This window comes from Schistocerca piceifrons, chromosome 2 (assembly GCF_021461385.2).
Source record: "Schistocerca piceifrons isolate TAMUIC-IGC-003096 chromosome 2, iqSchPice1.1, whole genome shotgun sequence".
Classification (NCBI taxonomy): Eukaryota; Metazoa; Arthropoda; class Insecta; order Orthoptera; family Acrididae; genus Schistocerca; species Schistocerca piceifrons.
This window is the reverse complement of record NC_060139.1, coordinates 719,299,625-719,316,092: the sequence shown is the minus strand read 5'-3', so window position 1 is coordinate 719,316,092 and position 16,468 is coordinate 719,299,625. Positions and strand designations below refer to the sequence as shown.

General features: G+C 40.4%; 1 protein-coding gene across 1 annotated transcript in view; it reads right to left on the bottom strand.

Annotated features, from left to right (window-relative positions):
• The window catches only part of LOC124775795 (protein CFAP210), a 183,414-nt gene that overhangs the window by 89,885 nt on the left and 77,061 nt on the right, over positions 1-16,468 (bottom strand). Inside the window, exon 6 of the mRNA XM_047250626.1 lies at positions 2,689-2,810. Within this exon, the coding sequence (XP_047106582.1) occupies positions 2,689-2,810 (122 nt within the window). The remainder of the gene's footprint in view (positions 1-2,688; positions 2,811-16,468) is intronic.

The following is a 16,468-nucleotide window of genomic DNA, read 5'->3' as shown; positions in this document are numbered from 1 at the left end:
AATGGAAGAGGACGCAGATGAAGATGAGATGGGAGATATGGTGGTGTGAGATTAATCTGACAGAGCACTGAGAGACCTAAGCCAAAACATGGTGGTATGGGGAGACGACTTTCTGTCAAAACTACTGATAGCTTTGGGAGAGCCAGTCATGACAAAATTCTTCCATTTGGTCGTGTAAGATGTATGAGAGAGCAAAATACCCTCAGACTTCAAGAAGACTGTAATAATTACAATTTCAAAGAAAGCAAGAACTGACAGGTGTGAATATTACTGAACTATTGGTTTAATAAGTCATGGGTGCAAAATACTAACATGAGTTCTTTACAGCAGAATGGAAATACTGGTAGAAGCTGACCTCAGGGAAGATCAGTTTGGGTTCTGGAGAAATGTGGGAACATGTGAGGCAATACTAACCTTATGATGTATCTTGGAAGATAGGTCAAGGAAAGGCAAACCTACATTTATAGCATTTGCAGACTTAGAGAAAGCTTTTGACAGTGTTGACTGGAATAATCTCTTAGAAATTTTGAGGGTAGCAAGGGTAAAATTCAGGGAGTGAAAGGCTATTTACAACTTGCAAATAAACCATACAGTAGTTATACAGCTTGAGGAGCATGAAAGGGAACCAATAGTTAAGAAGGGAGTGAGAAAGGGTTGTAGCTCATTCCAGAATTTATTCATTCTGTACCTTGAGCAAGCAGTAAAGGAAGCCATAGAAAAATTTGGAGTGGGAATTAAAGTTTAGGTAGAAGAAATAAAAACTTTGCAGTTTGTTGATGACATTATAATTATGTCAGAGACAGCATAGCACTTGGAAGAGCAATTGAACAGAATGGACAGTGTCTTGAAAGGAGAATTTAAGATGAACACCAACAAAAAGCAAAACAAGGATAATGAAAAGTGGTTGAAAGAAATCATATGATGCTGAGGGAAAGTACCAGATGCGTTTTGTTATATGGGCAGCAAAATATGTGATTATGGATGAAGTAGGAGAGGATTTAAAATGTTGACTGGAAATGACTAGAAAAACGTTTGTGAGGAAGAGAAATGTGTAACATCAGATATAGATTTAAGTGTTAGCAAGTCTTTTCTGAAAGTATTTGTATGGAAGTGAAACAAGGATGATAAACAAGAAGAGAATAGAAATTTTTGAAATGTGGTTCTACAGAAGAATGCTGAAGATTAGATAGGTAGATCATGTAGCTAATTAGTGGTTACTGAATGGAAATGGAGAGAAAAGAAATTTGTGGCACAATCTGACTAGAAGAAGGGATTGGTTGATAGGACACATTTTGAGACATCAAGGTATCACCAATTTAGTGATGGAGGGAAGTGTGGGACAGTAAAACTTGTAGAGGAGACCAAGAGACGAATATAGTAAGCAGATTCAGAACGATGTAAGTTACAGTAGTTATTCGGAGATGAAGCTGCTCGCACAGGATTGAGTAGCATGGGTAGCTGCATCAAACCCATCTTCAGACTGGAGACCACAGCAACAACAACAACAACAACATGTTAGATGGAAGCTTGCTGAATACCTTTGTACCATAGTTCATAAATTCACTCCAAACCCTACACAAGGAGGTAAAATCTACATGAAAATTATTTTTGTGTTTTGTATTGTGATTGTATATACAACAAGTCAGCAGAAAATGATTTTTACAATAACAAAAACCATTAAGGAGTAAATGCATTGCGTGTCTATCAGCAGTACTAAACATTCTGCCTAGCCACCAATACTAAACAGTTTAAGTGATAGAAAGACAAATGAAAAACTGAACATGATTTTAAAAAATTGACAAAAATGTTTCAGGTGGAAATATTCTATAAATACATACAAAATATTGAAGGAAGGAAATAACATAAAAGTCAGTAAACACAGATTGTAGCGAAAAGTGTAATGAACATGGTAAACATTGACATTCGGCATATACACTGGAAATGAGTGCAGAAATTGAGTAACAGAATATGTATAACAGAAAACATTTGTTAAAAAAGATCTACTTACGAAGATGCAGCAACAGAATACACACACCCAAAAAGGTTTAACTTATGCAAGCTTTCAGAGACAGTGGCTCTTTCTTTCGGCATAAGAGTTGAAGGGAGGGAAGAGCAGTAAAGGAAAAGGACTAGAGAGGTTTAGTTAAAGGGATACAGTTTGGAAAAGTCACCCAGAACCCCAGGTCAGCGGAGACTTACCAGACAGGATGAGAAGGAAATTCGATATTTTGTGTGTTATACATGGATACCGTCTAGGCTGACCCCTTTTCCTAAGCCTCTCCAGTCCTTTTGCTTCACCCTTCCTCTGTCCCCCTCAACTCTTCTGCTGAAAATAGGAGCCACTGGCTTCAAAAGCTTACATAAGTTAAACCTTTTTGTGTGTGTGCATTCTCCTGCCATTGCTTGGTGAGTAAATTTATCTATCCAGTTACATTGTATTGTCAAAAATTGATTAATTTCATCGTCATATAGAAAACATCTGTTGCACTTTCTTGTATGAAAACCCAAAGATATGAAATAAAAACTCTTTGTCTATAAGGTTTTGGGGTGCTTCCTGTTTCAGCACCTGATCATGATAAGTTTCTCTTCTGCAGCATTCATTTTTTATTTTTGTAGACATTTTATTATTTACTTAAAAGTGTCAAACAATAGAATGACAATTATTCCTGCAATTAAAGGAATTCTCACCTTGCTTCTTTCTCTACAATTGCTCTATTAAGGCATTCTTGCTCTGCTGCAAGAATGGAATCCTGTGTTGTTGCAACAATTTCAGCCAGTAAAATTCTCCTTTTTACTGCCTCATCCTTTAGCTGAAAATAAGAAATTTCCTTTGATAACATGTTTCTGATAAATAAAAGGTCAACATTTTGTTAATGGGTGTTGAATTAAATAAACTGATAAAAAGCAGTGTGATTCTGTAAGTTATACTATATAAAACCACAACCTCTTGCAAGTCACAGGCACCAGTTCCCCATACAAACAAAATACACTGGTCATGGTAGAAATTTATGTGCAGTGGAATGGGGAAGGTGAAACATATGAGGTTAGTAGCCATCAGGTTACCCATTCTGGTATGATTTACTGCTTGCCCCAATTCTTTTGGTAGTATTGTTTCAAGAGGTGGGATCCAGTGCTGAGAGTGTATCACAGCAGATTGCATATAATTTCATGAAGATCATTTTTAATTTTGTTATGTGTGCAGCTAAAAGATTGTTAAATAGGCAAAATGAAATGTTGCTTGAATGTATGTCCAGTATTGCACAAACAAAATATCTACTGTTATGTAAAAAAAAAAAATAAACTACATGTTTCAAATGGCCTGGCAAGTAATGCAGAAGTGCCCATTATACAGGTAAAACATTTTTTGACTGTGTTGCATTGTGACATAGCAGGTTGGAACTACTCCATCCTTGATGATTAATAATTTTTCTTCCTAGTAATTATGCTATGTCTCGTATATATGTGACATGTACCTAAATACTTGAAAACTTAAATTAGACTTTCCTCCACTTACATGTATTACTTGGTAATTTACTTTCATTGAACTGAGTCCAACATATTAATTAGTTTTCACTTAAAGCATATTAATCAAAAAACTATTGTTAGTTGAATCCCTTACTATCATATGACTTCACCAACACCAAGCGAGCTAATATATGTTTATACAAGTAACAAAACCATTCATTATAAAGACAGGGATCCTAACTTTACAGTAACATTTTTTTCATGAAACTAATTATCTTACAACATAATTAATATTGAATGTTCCGTACTGTCCTATTTTCTATCGCTGACTTTGCCTTTGAACTTGTTAGATTCTGGACACAGACCCTGTACTTTTGCCACTCTATTTTTTTTCTGAGTCAGATGGCAACCTCACTAATTAATTAAGCTACAAATTAAGACTGAATAATTTACATTTACATAAAATAATTTCCAGTATGAAGCCTGTACTTATAAGTAAGTCACTCCCACTGCGAATTCATAAAGTGATTCCATAAGCTTTTCTAATTCTTAGGTTACCACAGTTTTGCAATACTTATAATCCACCCTAATTAGCAAAATTATACCTAGCCATTTTTAGTGATCGTATAATTTCCAAAACAATTTGTTCATATGTTAGTTACTAAATACACACATCAAAAAAAGTTTTACATCATCTCAGTTCCAAGAGTTCTGGAACCTGTACAGAGAACTGGAATAGAGATCAACATAAACATCATTTCCACCCTTTTTATTGCTCTTGAAAACCACACATTGCATGTTGTACCCCCATACAGCGAGACCATCAGAGGTGGTGGTCGAGATTACTGTACACACCGGTACCCCTAAGACCCAGTAGCACGTCCTCTCGGATTGATGCATGCCTGTATTCATCATGGCATACTATCCACAAGTTCATCAAGGCACTGTTGGTCCAGATTGTCCCACTCCTCAACGATGATTCGGTGTAGATCCCTCAGAGTGGTTGGTGGGTCACATCATCCATTAACAGGGTTTTTAAATCTGTCCCAGGCATGTTCGATAGGGTTCATGTCTGAAGAACTTGCTGGCCACTCTAGTGGAGCAATGTCGTTGTCCTGAAGGAAGTCATTCTCAAAATGTGCACAATGAAGACGAATTCCTCACCAATGTATTACCGGTATGGTCACACTATCAGTTGGAGTATGGCATTCACGTATCGTGCAGCCATTATAGCGCGTTCCATGACCACCAGCGGCATATGTAGGCCCCACATAATGCCACCCCAAAACATCAAGGAACCTCCACCTTGCTGCACTCACTGGACAGTGTGTTTAAGGCGTTCAGCCTGACAGGGTTGCCTCCAAACACGTCTCCAACGATTGTCTGGTTGAAGGCATATGTGACACTCATCGGTGAAGAGAACTTGGTGCCAGTCCTGAGTAGTCCATTTGACATGTTGTTTGGCCCATCTGTACCGCAATGCATGGTGTCATTGTTGCAAAGCTGGACCTCACCATGGATGTTGGGAATGAAAATGTGCAACATGCAGCCTATTGCACACAATTTGAGGCATAACACAATGTCCTGTGGCTGGATAAAAAGTATTATTCAACACAGTGGCATTGCTGTCAGGGTTCATCAGTGCCATAATCTGTAGGTAGCTATCATCCACAATTAGTAGCCCTTGGGTGGCCTGAGTGAGGCAGGTCATTAACAGTTCCTGTCTCTCTGTATCTCCTCCATGTCCGAACAACATCACTTTGGTTCACTCCCAGACATCTGGACACTTCCCTTCTTTAGTGCCCTTTGTGGCACAAAGTAAAGATGTGGATGCGATCGAACTGCGGTATTGATCATCTAGGCATGGTTGAACTACAGACAAGAGTCGTGTACCTCCTTCCTGTTGGAATAACTGGAACCAATCGGCTGTTGGACCCCCTATATCTCATAGGTGCTGCTCATGCGCTCATGCATGGTTGTTTGGATCTTTGGGCAGGTTTAGTGACATCTCTGAACAGTCAAAGGGACTGTGTCTGTGACACAATATCCACAGTGAATGTCTATCTTCAGGAGTTCTGGGAACCAGGGTGGTGCAAAACTTTTTTTGATGTGAGTAGTTGGATGTCACTCAAAGTCAGTCTCTCTGCCCCAGTCCTGGTTCAGCTAACTAGCATGTAACATATATGCTCCCAATATTTGTTCACCTTATAGATATGTGCAGTTTGTTCACAGAAATACGTATACACTATGTGATCCAAGGTATCTGGAAACCTGGCTGAAAATGACATACGAGATCATGGCGCCCTCCATCGGTAATGCTGGAATTCAATATGGTGTTGACCCATCCTTAGCCTTGATGACAGCTTCCTCTCTTGCAGGTGCTAGAAGGTTTCTTGGGGAATGGGAGCCCATTCTTCACAGAGTGCTGCACTGAGGAGAGGTATCGATGCTGGTCGATGAGGCTTGGCACGAAGTCGGTTTTCCAAAACATTCCAAAGGTGTTCTATAGGGTTCAGGACAGGACTCTGTGCAGGCCAGTCTATTACAGGAATGTTATTGTCATGTAACTACTCCGCCACAGGCTGTGCACTATAAACAGGTGCTTGATCAGGTTGAAAGGTGCATTTGCCATCCCCAAATTGCTCTTCAACAGTGGGAAGCAAGAAGGTGCTTAATACATCAAGGTAGGTCTGTGCTGTGACACTGCCACACAAACCAACAAGGGGTGCAAGCCCCCTCCATGAAAAACATGACCACACAATAATACCACCGCATCCGAATTTTACTGTTGGCATTACACACGCTGGCAGATGATGTTCTCTGGGCATTCGCCATACCCACACCCTGCCATCAGATTGCCACATTGTGTACCATGATTCGTCACTCCACACAACATTTTTCCACTGTTCAAAAGTCCAATGTTTATGCTCCTTGCACCAAATAAGGCATTGTTTGGCATTTACTGGCGTGATGTGTGGCGTATGAGCATCCACTCGACGATGAAACCCAAGTTTCCTCACCTCCTTCCTACCTAACTGTCATAGCACTTGCAGTGGATCCTGATGCAGTCTGGAATTCCTATGTGATGGTCTGGACACAAGTCTGCCTATTACATATTACGACCCTCTTCAATGGTAGGCGGTCTCTCTCTGTCAACAAACGATATCAGCCTGTACGCTTTTTTGCTGTATGTGTCCCTTCACGTTTCCACTTCACTATCACACTAGAAACAGTGGACCTAGGGATGTTTAGGAGTGTGGAAATCTCACATACAGATTTATGACACAAGTGACACCTAATCACCTGACCACGTTCGAAGTCCATGAGTTCCGCAGATCGCCCCATTCTGCTCTCTCATGATGTCTAATGGCTACTGAGTTCGCTGATATGGAGTGCCCGGCAGTAGGTGGCAGCACAATGCACCTAATATGAAAAACATATGTTTATGGGGCTGTCCATGTACTTTGATTACATAGTGTTCCTGCACTTGCAAAAAAGCAGCAATATTATTGTTTAGAAAATTCCAAGTGATTTCTCTAACTCAAATTAATGGATATTTTGACTGAACTGTATTGTGGTTGGTAGAAGGTCTGAGATACTGTTGCCGTGTGAAAAAGCTAGTTTTGAATGTCATGACTTTAATTAATGAGTGAATTAAGTGAGTTATTGTAGTTTACTTTACCCTGAAAGATTACTACAAGACAGTAAAGAATGTTTATATATGAATAATGTTTTGTGCCACACTTGATTAGTTGGTTTAGTGACTTTTCAGGATTACCACTGAATTCCGGGCAGTGCTTCATTAATGTGTGCTTTCATAACTTTGCAGTAACTCTGCCACTTGACTTTTAGTTATCTATGAGGGTCAACCTAGCAGCAAGCACTAATAATTTCACAAAAAAGGAAAACCTGTCAAAATTTAAGTAACATAACTTTGAGGCTAATACATCATGTGAAAAAGTGCAACCTAAAGTGTTGTGTTGTGTACATTTTCTTGAGCAAACACCATGAAGTCCTGAGTTAAGATTTTCAGTTTCAAGACAACAAATACACAAGGTACCAAGGAGGCACTGGAGACTACAGAAAATCAAGTAGGTGCTTTACAACATGAACACTAAGTGAAAAATTAAGTGGAACAGAATAGGCAGTGATGGGCACTGGAACAGTTCAACTGTACACACTTAGTGTAAATGGAGATGAGAGAGCTCTTTTTTTCCCAAAGTTGTGACAAAATGATATTGCATGTATCTTATAAGGTTATTTATTTATTTCTCGTTCAGCTACAGGCAAAGCGTGATACACTTACAAACATCAACATAAAAATTTAAATTAACATTAACAATGATTTACAATAAAATTTTCAGGGTTTCCAGCCACAAAAGTGCTTGGTCACTTATCACATGTATGTCCATCAGATTTCCTCCCTTAAGTCCGTGTACGTCGCACTCAACTATATGCTGCATGGTTTGACTCTCTCCGCACTCACAATTGGGGTCCTGGGAGAAACCCCACTTTTTCAACAAATATCCGCACCGACCAACACCTGTCCGCAGACGATTTAGAGTTACCCACACTCTACGTTGGAGTTGGAAGCCTGGAACTCGTTGAGATGGGTCCTCAATAAGGAAACTGTTATTCACTTTGATTTCCTGCCATTGCTGTTTCCACAGGTTATCGATATCAATCTGTTGTTTGAGTTCTTTCCAGAAGGGATTTCTTGACATCAATCTGTCAGGGGGAGGAGGTAGGTCCCTGAACTTTTCTTTGTACCTCTGGATTGCTCTTTCACGTCTAATCGAGGGTGGTTCGATATTGGCAAGGACGGGCAGCCAAGGTTTCGGGGTGGGTCTTACTGTTCCTGTTATGAGCCTCATTGTCTCGTTAAGTTGCACATCAATATATCTGACATGCCTACTGCGGGCCCAGACGGGTGCGCAATATTCCGCTACACTATACAGAAGTGCCAGTGCTGATGTGCGTAGAGTTTCAGTGGAACATCCCCAGGTTGTTCCTGCCAGTTTCATTATGATGTTGTTTCTTGTTTTCATTTTTTGGGCGACTTCGTACAGGTGGCTCTTATATGTGAGAGTGCGATCTAGCTTAACACCCAGATATTTTGGCGTTCTATCGTTTTTCAACAATTTACCTTTTATTTGCACTTTTAGCTCACGATTTGCATCTTTGCTACACAAGTGCATTATTGATGCCACGGATTTAGTCGGATTTACTTTGAGGTGCCAGTTGTCATAGTATTGTTGTAGTCGTTCCAGATCTTATAAGGTGATTTCATATACCTGTGTTACAGTGAGAGCTACCTGGTTTTAAATGTCATTAATTATCTTATAACGAGCATGCTCCACCTTTGAGGGGCAGACATACAAACAGATCAGGGGTACGGCCATGGCAACCAGGGTGGCTTCTTCCTATGCTAACCTTTCCATCAGTCACTTGGAGGGAGCTTTCCAGAGATCGAAAAGTCTTCAACCCCTGGTTTGGTTTAGATACATTGATGACATCTTTGCCACATGGACTCACAGTGAAGCTGACCTCTTAAAATTCCTATAATCTCTGAATACCTTCTCCTAGTTAAATTTTACATGGTCCACTCAACAGAAGTTATCGATACCAAAAAGACTTTCTACCTTTTAAACAGGTTAATATTGTCTCAGGTGAGTAACTAAAAGAATTTCTTATGAGTTTGTATACACTGTATTATATTTCAGGACAAAATGTATAAAACGAAATTATTTTATTACTTTATTACAATCAACATGTATTAACTTTGTATGTACCGTTAAAATTACTTTTCTTTTAGAAATATCTGAAATTACAAAATATTTGGCATACTTAAAATTACTATTATTAATTGCACAATTTGATGATATTTATTAAATTAATTTCTGGACTCATTTACAGAATAATGACGTGACTTGGTGAAGATTCTTCTTTCATCAAGAAAGTTTGTAAACTCTTTTTGTTTTGTAAACGCTTTGGAATATTGTTTGTACCACAGATTGAAGTAGTATTGGGTGTGCCTCTGATGGAATTGGACGTGTTTTTATGTTTGGCAATGGCAATGTAATTTTTGGTTTTATGGAAGTGAAAATTGTAAAGACAGTGTGACATACAAAAATATAATAGAATAAAAAAAGTACAAAAACAGAAATTACACAGAAGACTTACTTAATAGTTATCATATCATTTGGAACCCACAAAGTAAAAAAAAAAATTTGGCCTCAAGAATCAATGCCTAGATGTGACAAACTGGAACCAACTCCAAGAAAAAAAGATAAGTAAAAAAGTTTATTTGTAAATCTTACTCCTATCAAAGCTTATGAAACGAGTCTATTATTTGGAAGAGTGAAAATCAATTGATAATGTGAGGGAGGATAAGATTCATCCTATTCTGAATCCCATGCCACTTCCCTTGATGTTGATCTCATACTCACTGAAGTCAGCCTGCACACTTCTGACCACATTAAACCCCCAAATCAAACAACTGTATTTGCATTTTGACAGTTGCCATCCTTTCCATGCAAATGTTCCCTTCCATGCAGCCCTGGCATCTGAGGCAAAAGTATTTGTTCAGATGCAGACTCTTTACAGCAGTGCACTACCATTCTCACCTCAGCCTTCACTGGATGGATTTACCCCACCAGCCTAGTTCAAAAGCAGATTTCCTGGGCCATCACATCCAATCCTGGTACTGCTGATCCCCACAAAAAAAACAACTTTGTAGCACACCACTGGTCACTAAATGTTATCCTGGTCTGTCAGTTACTTCGACAAGGCCATGACTTCCTAAAATCGTACCCTGAAATGAGATCCATTCTGTCTATGATTTTGCCCACCACACCTAGAATAGCTTTTCATTGCCTTCCCAGCTTCCACAATATTCTTGTCAGACCCTATGCTCCTTCTACACCCATCTCCCTACCCTATGGCTCCTACCCCTGTGTCCATCCCCACTGCAAGACTTGCCCTATGCACCTTCCTACCACCATCTATGCCAGTGCTGTAACTGCCAAATCATATAGTATCAAAGGGAGGGCCACTTGTGAAATGACATGTCATACACCAGCTGTTACGTAAACACTGTTTAGCCTTTTACATCAGCATGCCTATCACCATATTATCAGTTATGATGAATGGGCATAGCCAGAGGGTATTTACTGGAAACACACAATATCCTGTTGCAGGGCATGCTCTACAACATGGCAGTCACCTTAGTGTAGTGTTATACTAACATGTAAAAGAATGCACTAAAAGAAAATAATTGTAATATTGGAATTAATTAACTACTCAAAAAAGATAGGTAGATATCTTAAAAACATATGATGATATTAGTGTAAACGCTCTATTTTATATGAAATAAGAAGAGAAGGCTACTTATGAAAGAGTGGAGTACAAAGGGCTGGTAACTTGAAAACGAATTCAAAAGAAAGTTATATTAATGGGAAGAATTACCACTGGCTCTTTGCAAACAGCAGTTTACTGACAGTTAAAAGAGCCAGCAGAAGTAATTTTTCATAGCTGTTACCTTCTCTTAACGTTCACCATGTTCTTTCCAAATGTCAGAAATATTCTTCTTCATGGCTGAATCTATGGAATGCACTACAGTGAATGAATGGAACATAAAAGTATGGGCTTTGATGAAGGGTAATACCCCTACTCCACATAACATAGAGTGATTATGCATAGGGGTATGTCCCAACTCAACACGAGTCGTTGTAAACCTGTAGAAGCACCAGATGCAACATCTGTCCTATGCACCCACCCAGCACATCCTATACCAGTCCCATTACAAGAATATCATATCCCACCAGAGGTAGCACCACCTTGAAAGCAGTCATGCCATACAACAACTCTACTGTAAATTCTCCAGAGCCTTTTATGTGGGTGTGGCTACAAAGTAGTTGTCCACATGAATAATGATCTCTGCTAAAGAGAAAAGTTGAGCACGCAGTGACACGACTAATGGTAAAAGTGTACTTATGGTGTACTGTGGCGTTTCTGTTGCACATTGCTGAATGACAGAAAGAGAAGACAATGAACCATTAATCTGATTCGATTTGGGTAGCCAATCACATTGCTGATTCGTAATTTCCTATATTTTGCAAATGAAGTGAGATGGCATTTTGTTTCACTCACAGCAGTTTGAACTGCACTCTAACCATTACCTCAAAAATCACAATACATTACAAAAAAACAGCTAAGTACTTATGACTATCAACCTTATATATTACATTGCTGTTCATTTCACTATGAACAGATTAAATTCTGCTATTAGATCCCAAATTGACCACAACCTCACAAATTGTGGTATGTTCGAGAAAAGCATAATTAGAGTGACCAATTCTCATTGGCTAAAATATATTACCATCTGATTGGCTACAACCGACAACAATGAACTGCCAACAGCAGCATGCTAAACAAGAGCTATGGAAACCATAAGTGCACTTTAGTTGAATTAGCTACTCACAGAACATGCTCAAACCCACTGCCTGTAGCAGCTTCTCTGAATCACATACGTGGGAATTGTTGTTAGAAAACATATTTTGATTCTGCAGTCCTCCACTGACCCTGAACAGCAACCATTTCCCACCCCTGTCCTCATGCCTCCCAAATGATTCTATTACCCCCCCCCCCCCCCCCCACACCCATACTTTTCTCTTGATAAGATCCCTCTCCATGATGGTACAATGATTTTGGTCAGTACAATGTAGCTGTCAGAGCATATGTGTGTATGTTTTTGTCTATATATTTGTGATAGAATTGATGGCTGGTACTTACTATCATGAGGCAAAATGTGTAGTACACCCAGTAGACACGTATAAAAGGAAAAGTGAGAGATTACCTAGCTTTTGAAAATAATAGTTCCTTCACAAGGGCAGAGAAATGAATACACTGGGGATGCTTAAAAAGGAAGAGCAAGTCATTCATACCCCAGGATAACAGGGACCCACAGGCAGCGAAGGTAGGAATAGACAAAGATGAAGGGAGGTGCCAGAGAAAGGAGGTCAGAGATAGTGCACGGGTCAGAATCAGTGATCTCCACACTATATGGATGTTGAACTCCAGCTGTTACAACTAACCACCCAAAGATGCTGGTATTTCATGTCTTGCCTAATTAGAACATGGCTGCCACAAAATGTTACTTGAATGGAAAGTGAAAATACTTGTCAAATCTGTTCCCATATTAACCTTTCACATGATATACTGGTATAAAGTACAAAGCCTCAAAAACATAAAGAATTCCTTATCACATACAGGCCAGTGGAAGCTTTTGGCCTAACTATAATACGGTGGACTATGCAGATGACAAGTACCTGCAGGCATGCCGAAGTTCCATGCTCTAACATCAGAAATCCACATCCAGGTAGTATAGACATCACTGGTCAACACTGAGCCAGCTTAAGTCCAGAGATGATAAGAACAGAGAGAAGTAAAGATACATTATCGGGAAGAGAGATGAATAGTTTCAGACAATGTTTCCTTGATCTGTATCACACACTGTCTGAATACTGTCCTTCACTTAATATATCTTTCCTTCTCTTTGTTCTTATCATCTCTGGACTGAAGCTGGCTCAGTGTGTACCAATGTACCATGTCCTAACCTACTGTCTCTGACACCTCCCCCTTTCATAATCACTGTTATCTTCGGATGTGAGTCACCTGCCCTTTTTTTATATACTACTAGACATTTGCCCACGGCTTCACTCATGGACATGTTCAAGACTTATCTTGCATGTGTCTTGTCTCCCCCCCCCCCCCCCCCATGTGTGTTGTACCTCTTACTCCTCCATACCTGTTCACCTTATCATCCCACCTTTATCTCACAATCTCCTCCCTCCTCCTTCCCCTCTCTTCATTCATTTTCTCCATCTTCTCTCACTGAGCATAAATTCCTCATCCTTCCTTCCCATCCATATCTTCCTCTCATTCTCTCTGTTGATACCCCCCCCCCCCCCCCACTCTTCGCCTTCCATCTGCCCAGTACTGCTCTATAACTTCCATCTGCCTCCTGCAACTCCTTCTCCTCCACCCTCCCTATGACCATCCCATCCTCCCCCTCTCTCTGACCAAATCCTCCTCCCCCTCTCTCTGACCATATATTTCTCCCCTGTCTTTGTACATCTTCTCTTCCTCCTCTCTGCCTACCTCCTTCTCCTCCCAATATCTCCATCCATATCCCCCTCCCCCCTCAGTCTCTGTTCATCTCATCCTGCCATCCTCTCCCTATCCATTTTCTCCTACTCCCTCACCATATCCACCTCCTTGTTCCCTACTCTCCATATTCATCTCCTGCACCCCCTCCATATCCACCCCTCTCTCCTTTCTCCCTATCCATATACTTCTGTCCCTACCCTCCTCTCTCAGTTCATCTTCTCCTGTCTTCCTCTCTCCCTATCCATCCCCTCTGGCCCTTTCTCTCCATCTGTCCCTTTCTCTATCCTCTCAACCTTCTCTCAGCCACACAGATTCGCATGTGCAGCATCTTCAAAACACTACTGCCGCAACATGCATTTTGTGCAGGGCAGCCTACATTTCAGGCGCTTAAAAAGTTTTTTTCCCTGACATGCGGGATGCACTGCAAAGCAAGTAAAAATCGAAAGCTAATAGCACAAAAAAGTTTTTGCCCATATTTCCACTCCCATTGGGCCTATAATATTATCAACCTCATAGTTCTCATACTCATGGACTTTTCTGTTTGTGTTTCATTGAAATTGATCCAGGGATTTTGCAGGAAATTCCAGACAGATATATATATATATATATATATATATATATATATATATATATATATATATATATATATATATATATATATATTATAGAGGGTGTTACAAAAAGGTACGGCCAAACTTTCGGGAAACATTCCTCACACACAAAGAAAGAAAATATGATATGTGGGCATGTGTCCGGAAACGCTTACTTTCCATGTTAGAGCTCATTTTATTACTTCTCTTCAAATCACATTACTCATGGAATGGAAACACACAGCAACAGAATGTACCAGCGTGACTTCAAACACTTTGTTACAGGAAATGTTAAAAATGTCCTCCATTAGTGAGGATACATGCATCCAACCTCCGTCGCTTGGAATCCCTGATGCGCTGATGCAGTTCTGGAGAATGGCGTATTGTATCACAGCCATCCACAATACAAGCACAAAGAGTCTCTACATTTGGTACCGGGGTTGCATAGACCAGAGCTTTCAAATGCCCCCATAAATGAAAGTCAAGAGGGTTGAGGTCAGGAGAGCGTGGAGGCCATGGAACTGGTCCGCCTCTACCAATCCATTGGTCATTGAATCTGTTGTTGAGAAGCGTACGAACACTTCGACTGAAATGTGCAGCCTCGTGATGACTGGGTGTTGTGTGATGTCCTTAGATTAGTTAGGTTTAAGTAGTTCTAAGTTCTAGGGGACTGATGACCATAGATGTTAAGTCCCATAGTGCTCAGAGGCATTTTGAAATGTGCAGGAGCTCCATCGTGCATGAACCACATGTTGTGTTGTACTTGTAAAGGCACATGTTCTAGCAGCACAGGTAGAGTATCCCGTATGAAATCGTGATAACGTGCTCCATTGAGCGTAGGTGGAAGAACATGGGGCCCAATCATGACATCACCAACAATGCCTGCCCAAACGTTCACAGAAAATCTGCGTTGAAGACGTGATTGCACAACTACGTGCGGATTCGTGTCAGCCCACACATGTTGATTGTGAAAATTTACAATTTGATCACATTGGAATGAAGCCTCATCCGTAAAGAGAACATTTGCACTGAAATGACGATTGACACATTGTTGGATGAACCATTTGCAGAAGTGTACCCGTGGAGGCCAATCAGCTGCTGATAGTGCCTGCACACGCTGTACATGGTACGGAAACAACTGGTTCTCCCGTAACACTCTCCATACAGTGACGTGGTCAACATTACCTTGTACAGCAGCAACTTCTCTGACGCTGACATTAGGGTTATCATCAACTGCACAAAGAATTGCCTCGTCCATTGCAGGTGTCCTCGTCATTCTAGGTCTTCCCCAGTTGCGAGTCATAGGCTGGAATGTTCCGTGCTCCCTAAGACGCCGATCAATTGCTTCGAACGTCTTCCTGTCAGGACACCTTCGTTCTGGAAATCTGTCTCAATCCTAACATACCGCGCCACAGCTATTGCCCCGTGCTAATCCATACATCAAATGGGCATCTTCCAACTCCGTATTTGTAAACATTGCACTGACTGCAAAACCATGTTCGTGATGAACACTAACCTGTTGATGCTACGTGCTGATGTGCTTGATGCTAGTACTGTAGAGGAATGATTCGCATGTCAACACAAGCACCGAAGTCAACATTACCTTCCTTCAATTGGGCCAACCGGTGGTGAATCGAGGAAGTACAGTACATACTGACGAAACTAAAATGAGTTCTAACATGGAAATTAAGCATTTCCGAACACATGTCCACATAACATCTTTTCTTTATTTGTGTGTGAGGAATGTTTCCTGAAAGTTTGGCTGTACCTTTTTGTAACACCCTGTATACATAAATGATGCATTTTACACACACACAAACACCCACACCACAAAAGCCTTTTACCTGCAGATTCACATTCATATGACAATAGCATATACCGGGTGATCAAAAAGTCAGTATAAATTTGAAAACTTAATAATTTATTCAGTTTTCAAATTTATACTGACTTTTTGATCACCTGGTATATTGCTCATCTCCTCCTTCTCCTCTCTCTATCCATCTGCTCCTCACCACTCTCTCTGTCCATCTCCTCCAACTGGATGTATTTCATTTCATCCTCCTCCACACTCTCTCTGTCCATTTCCTCCTGACTCTGTCTGTCCTCTCCTCTGTCTCCTCCTCCTCCTCCCCCTTTCTCTGCCCATCTCATTCTCTCCCTCTCCCACTAACCGTCTGTTCCCCACTTTCTCTATGCCCATCTGCGCATGTAGCCTCTGCAAGGCATGCAGATATTACCTACAC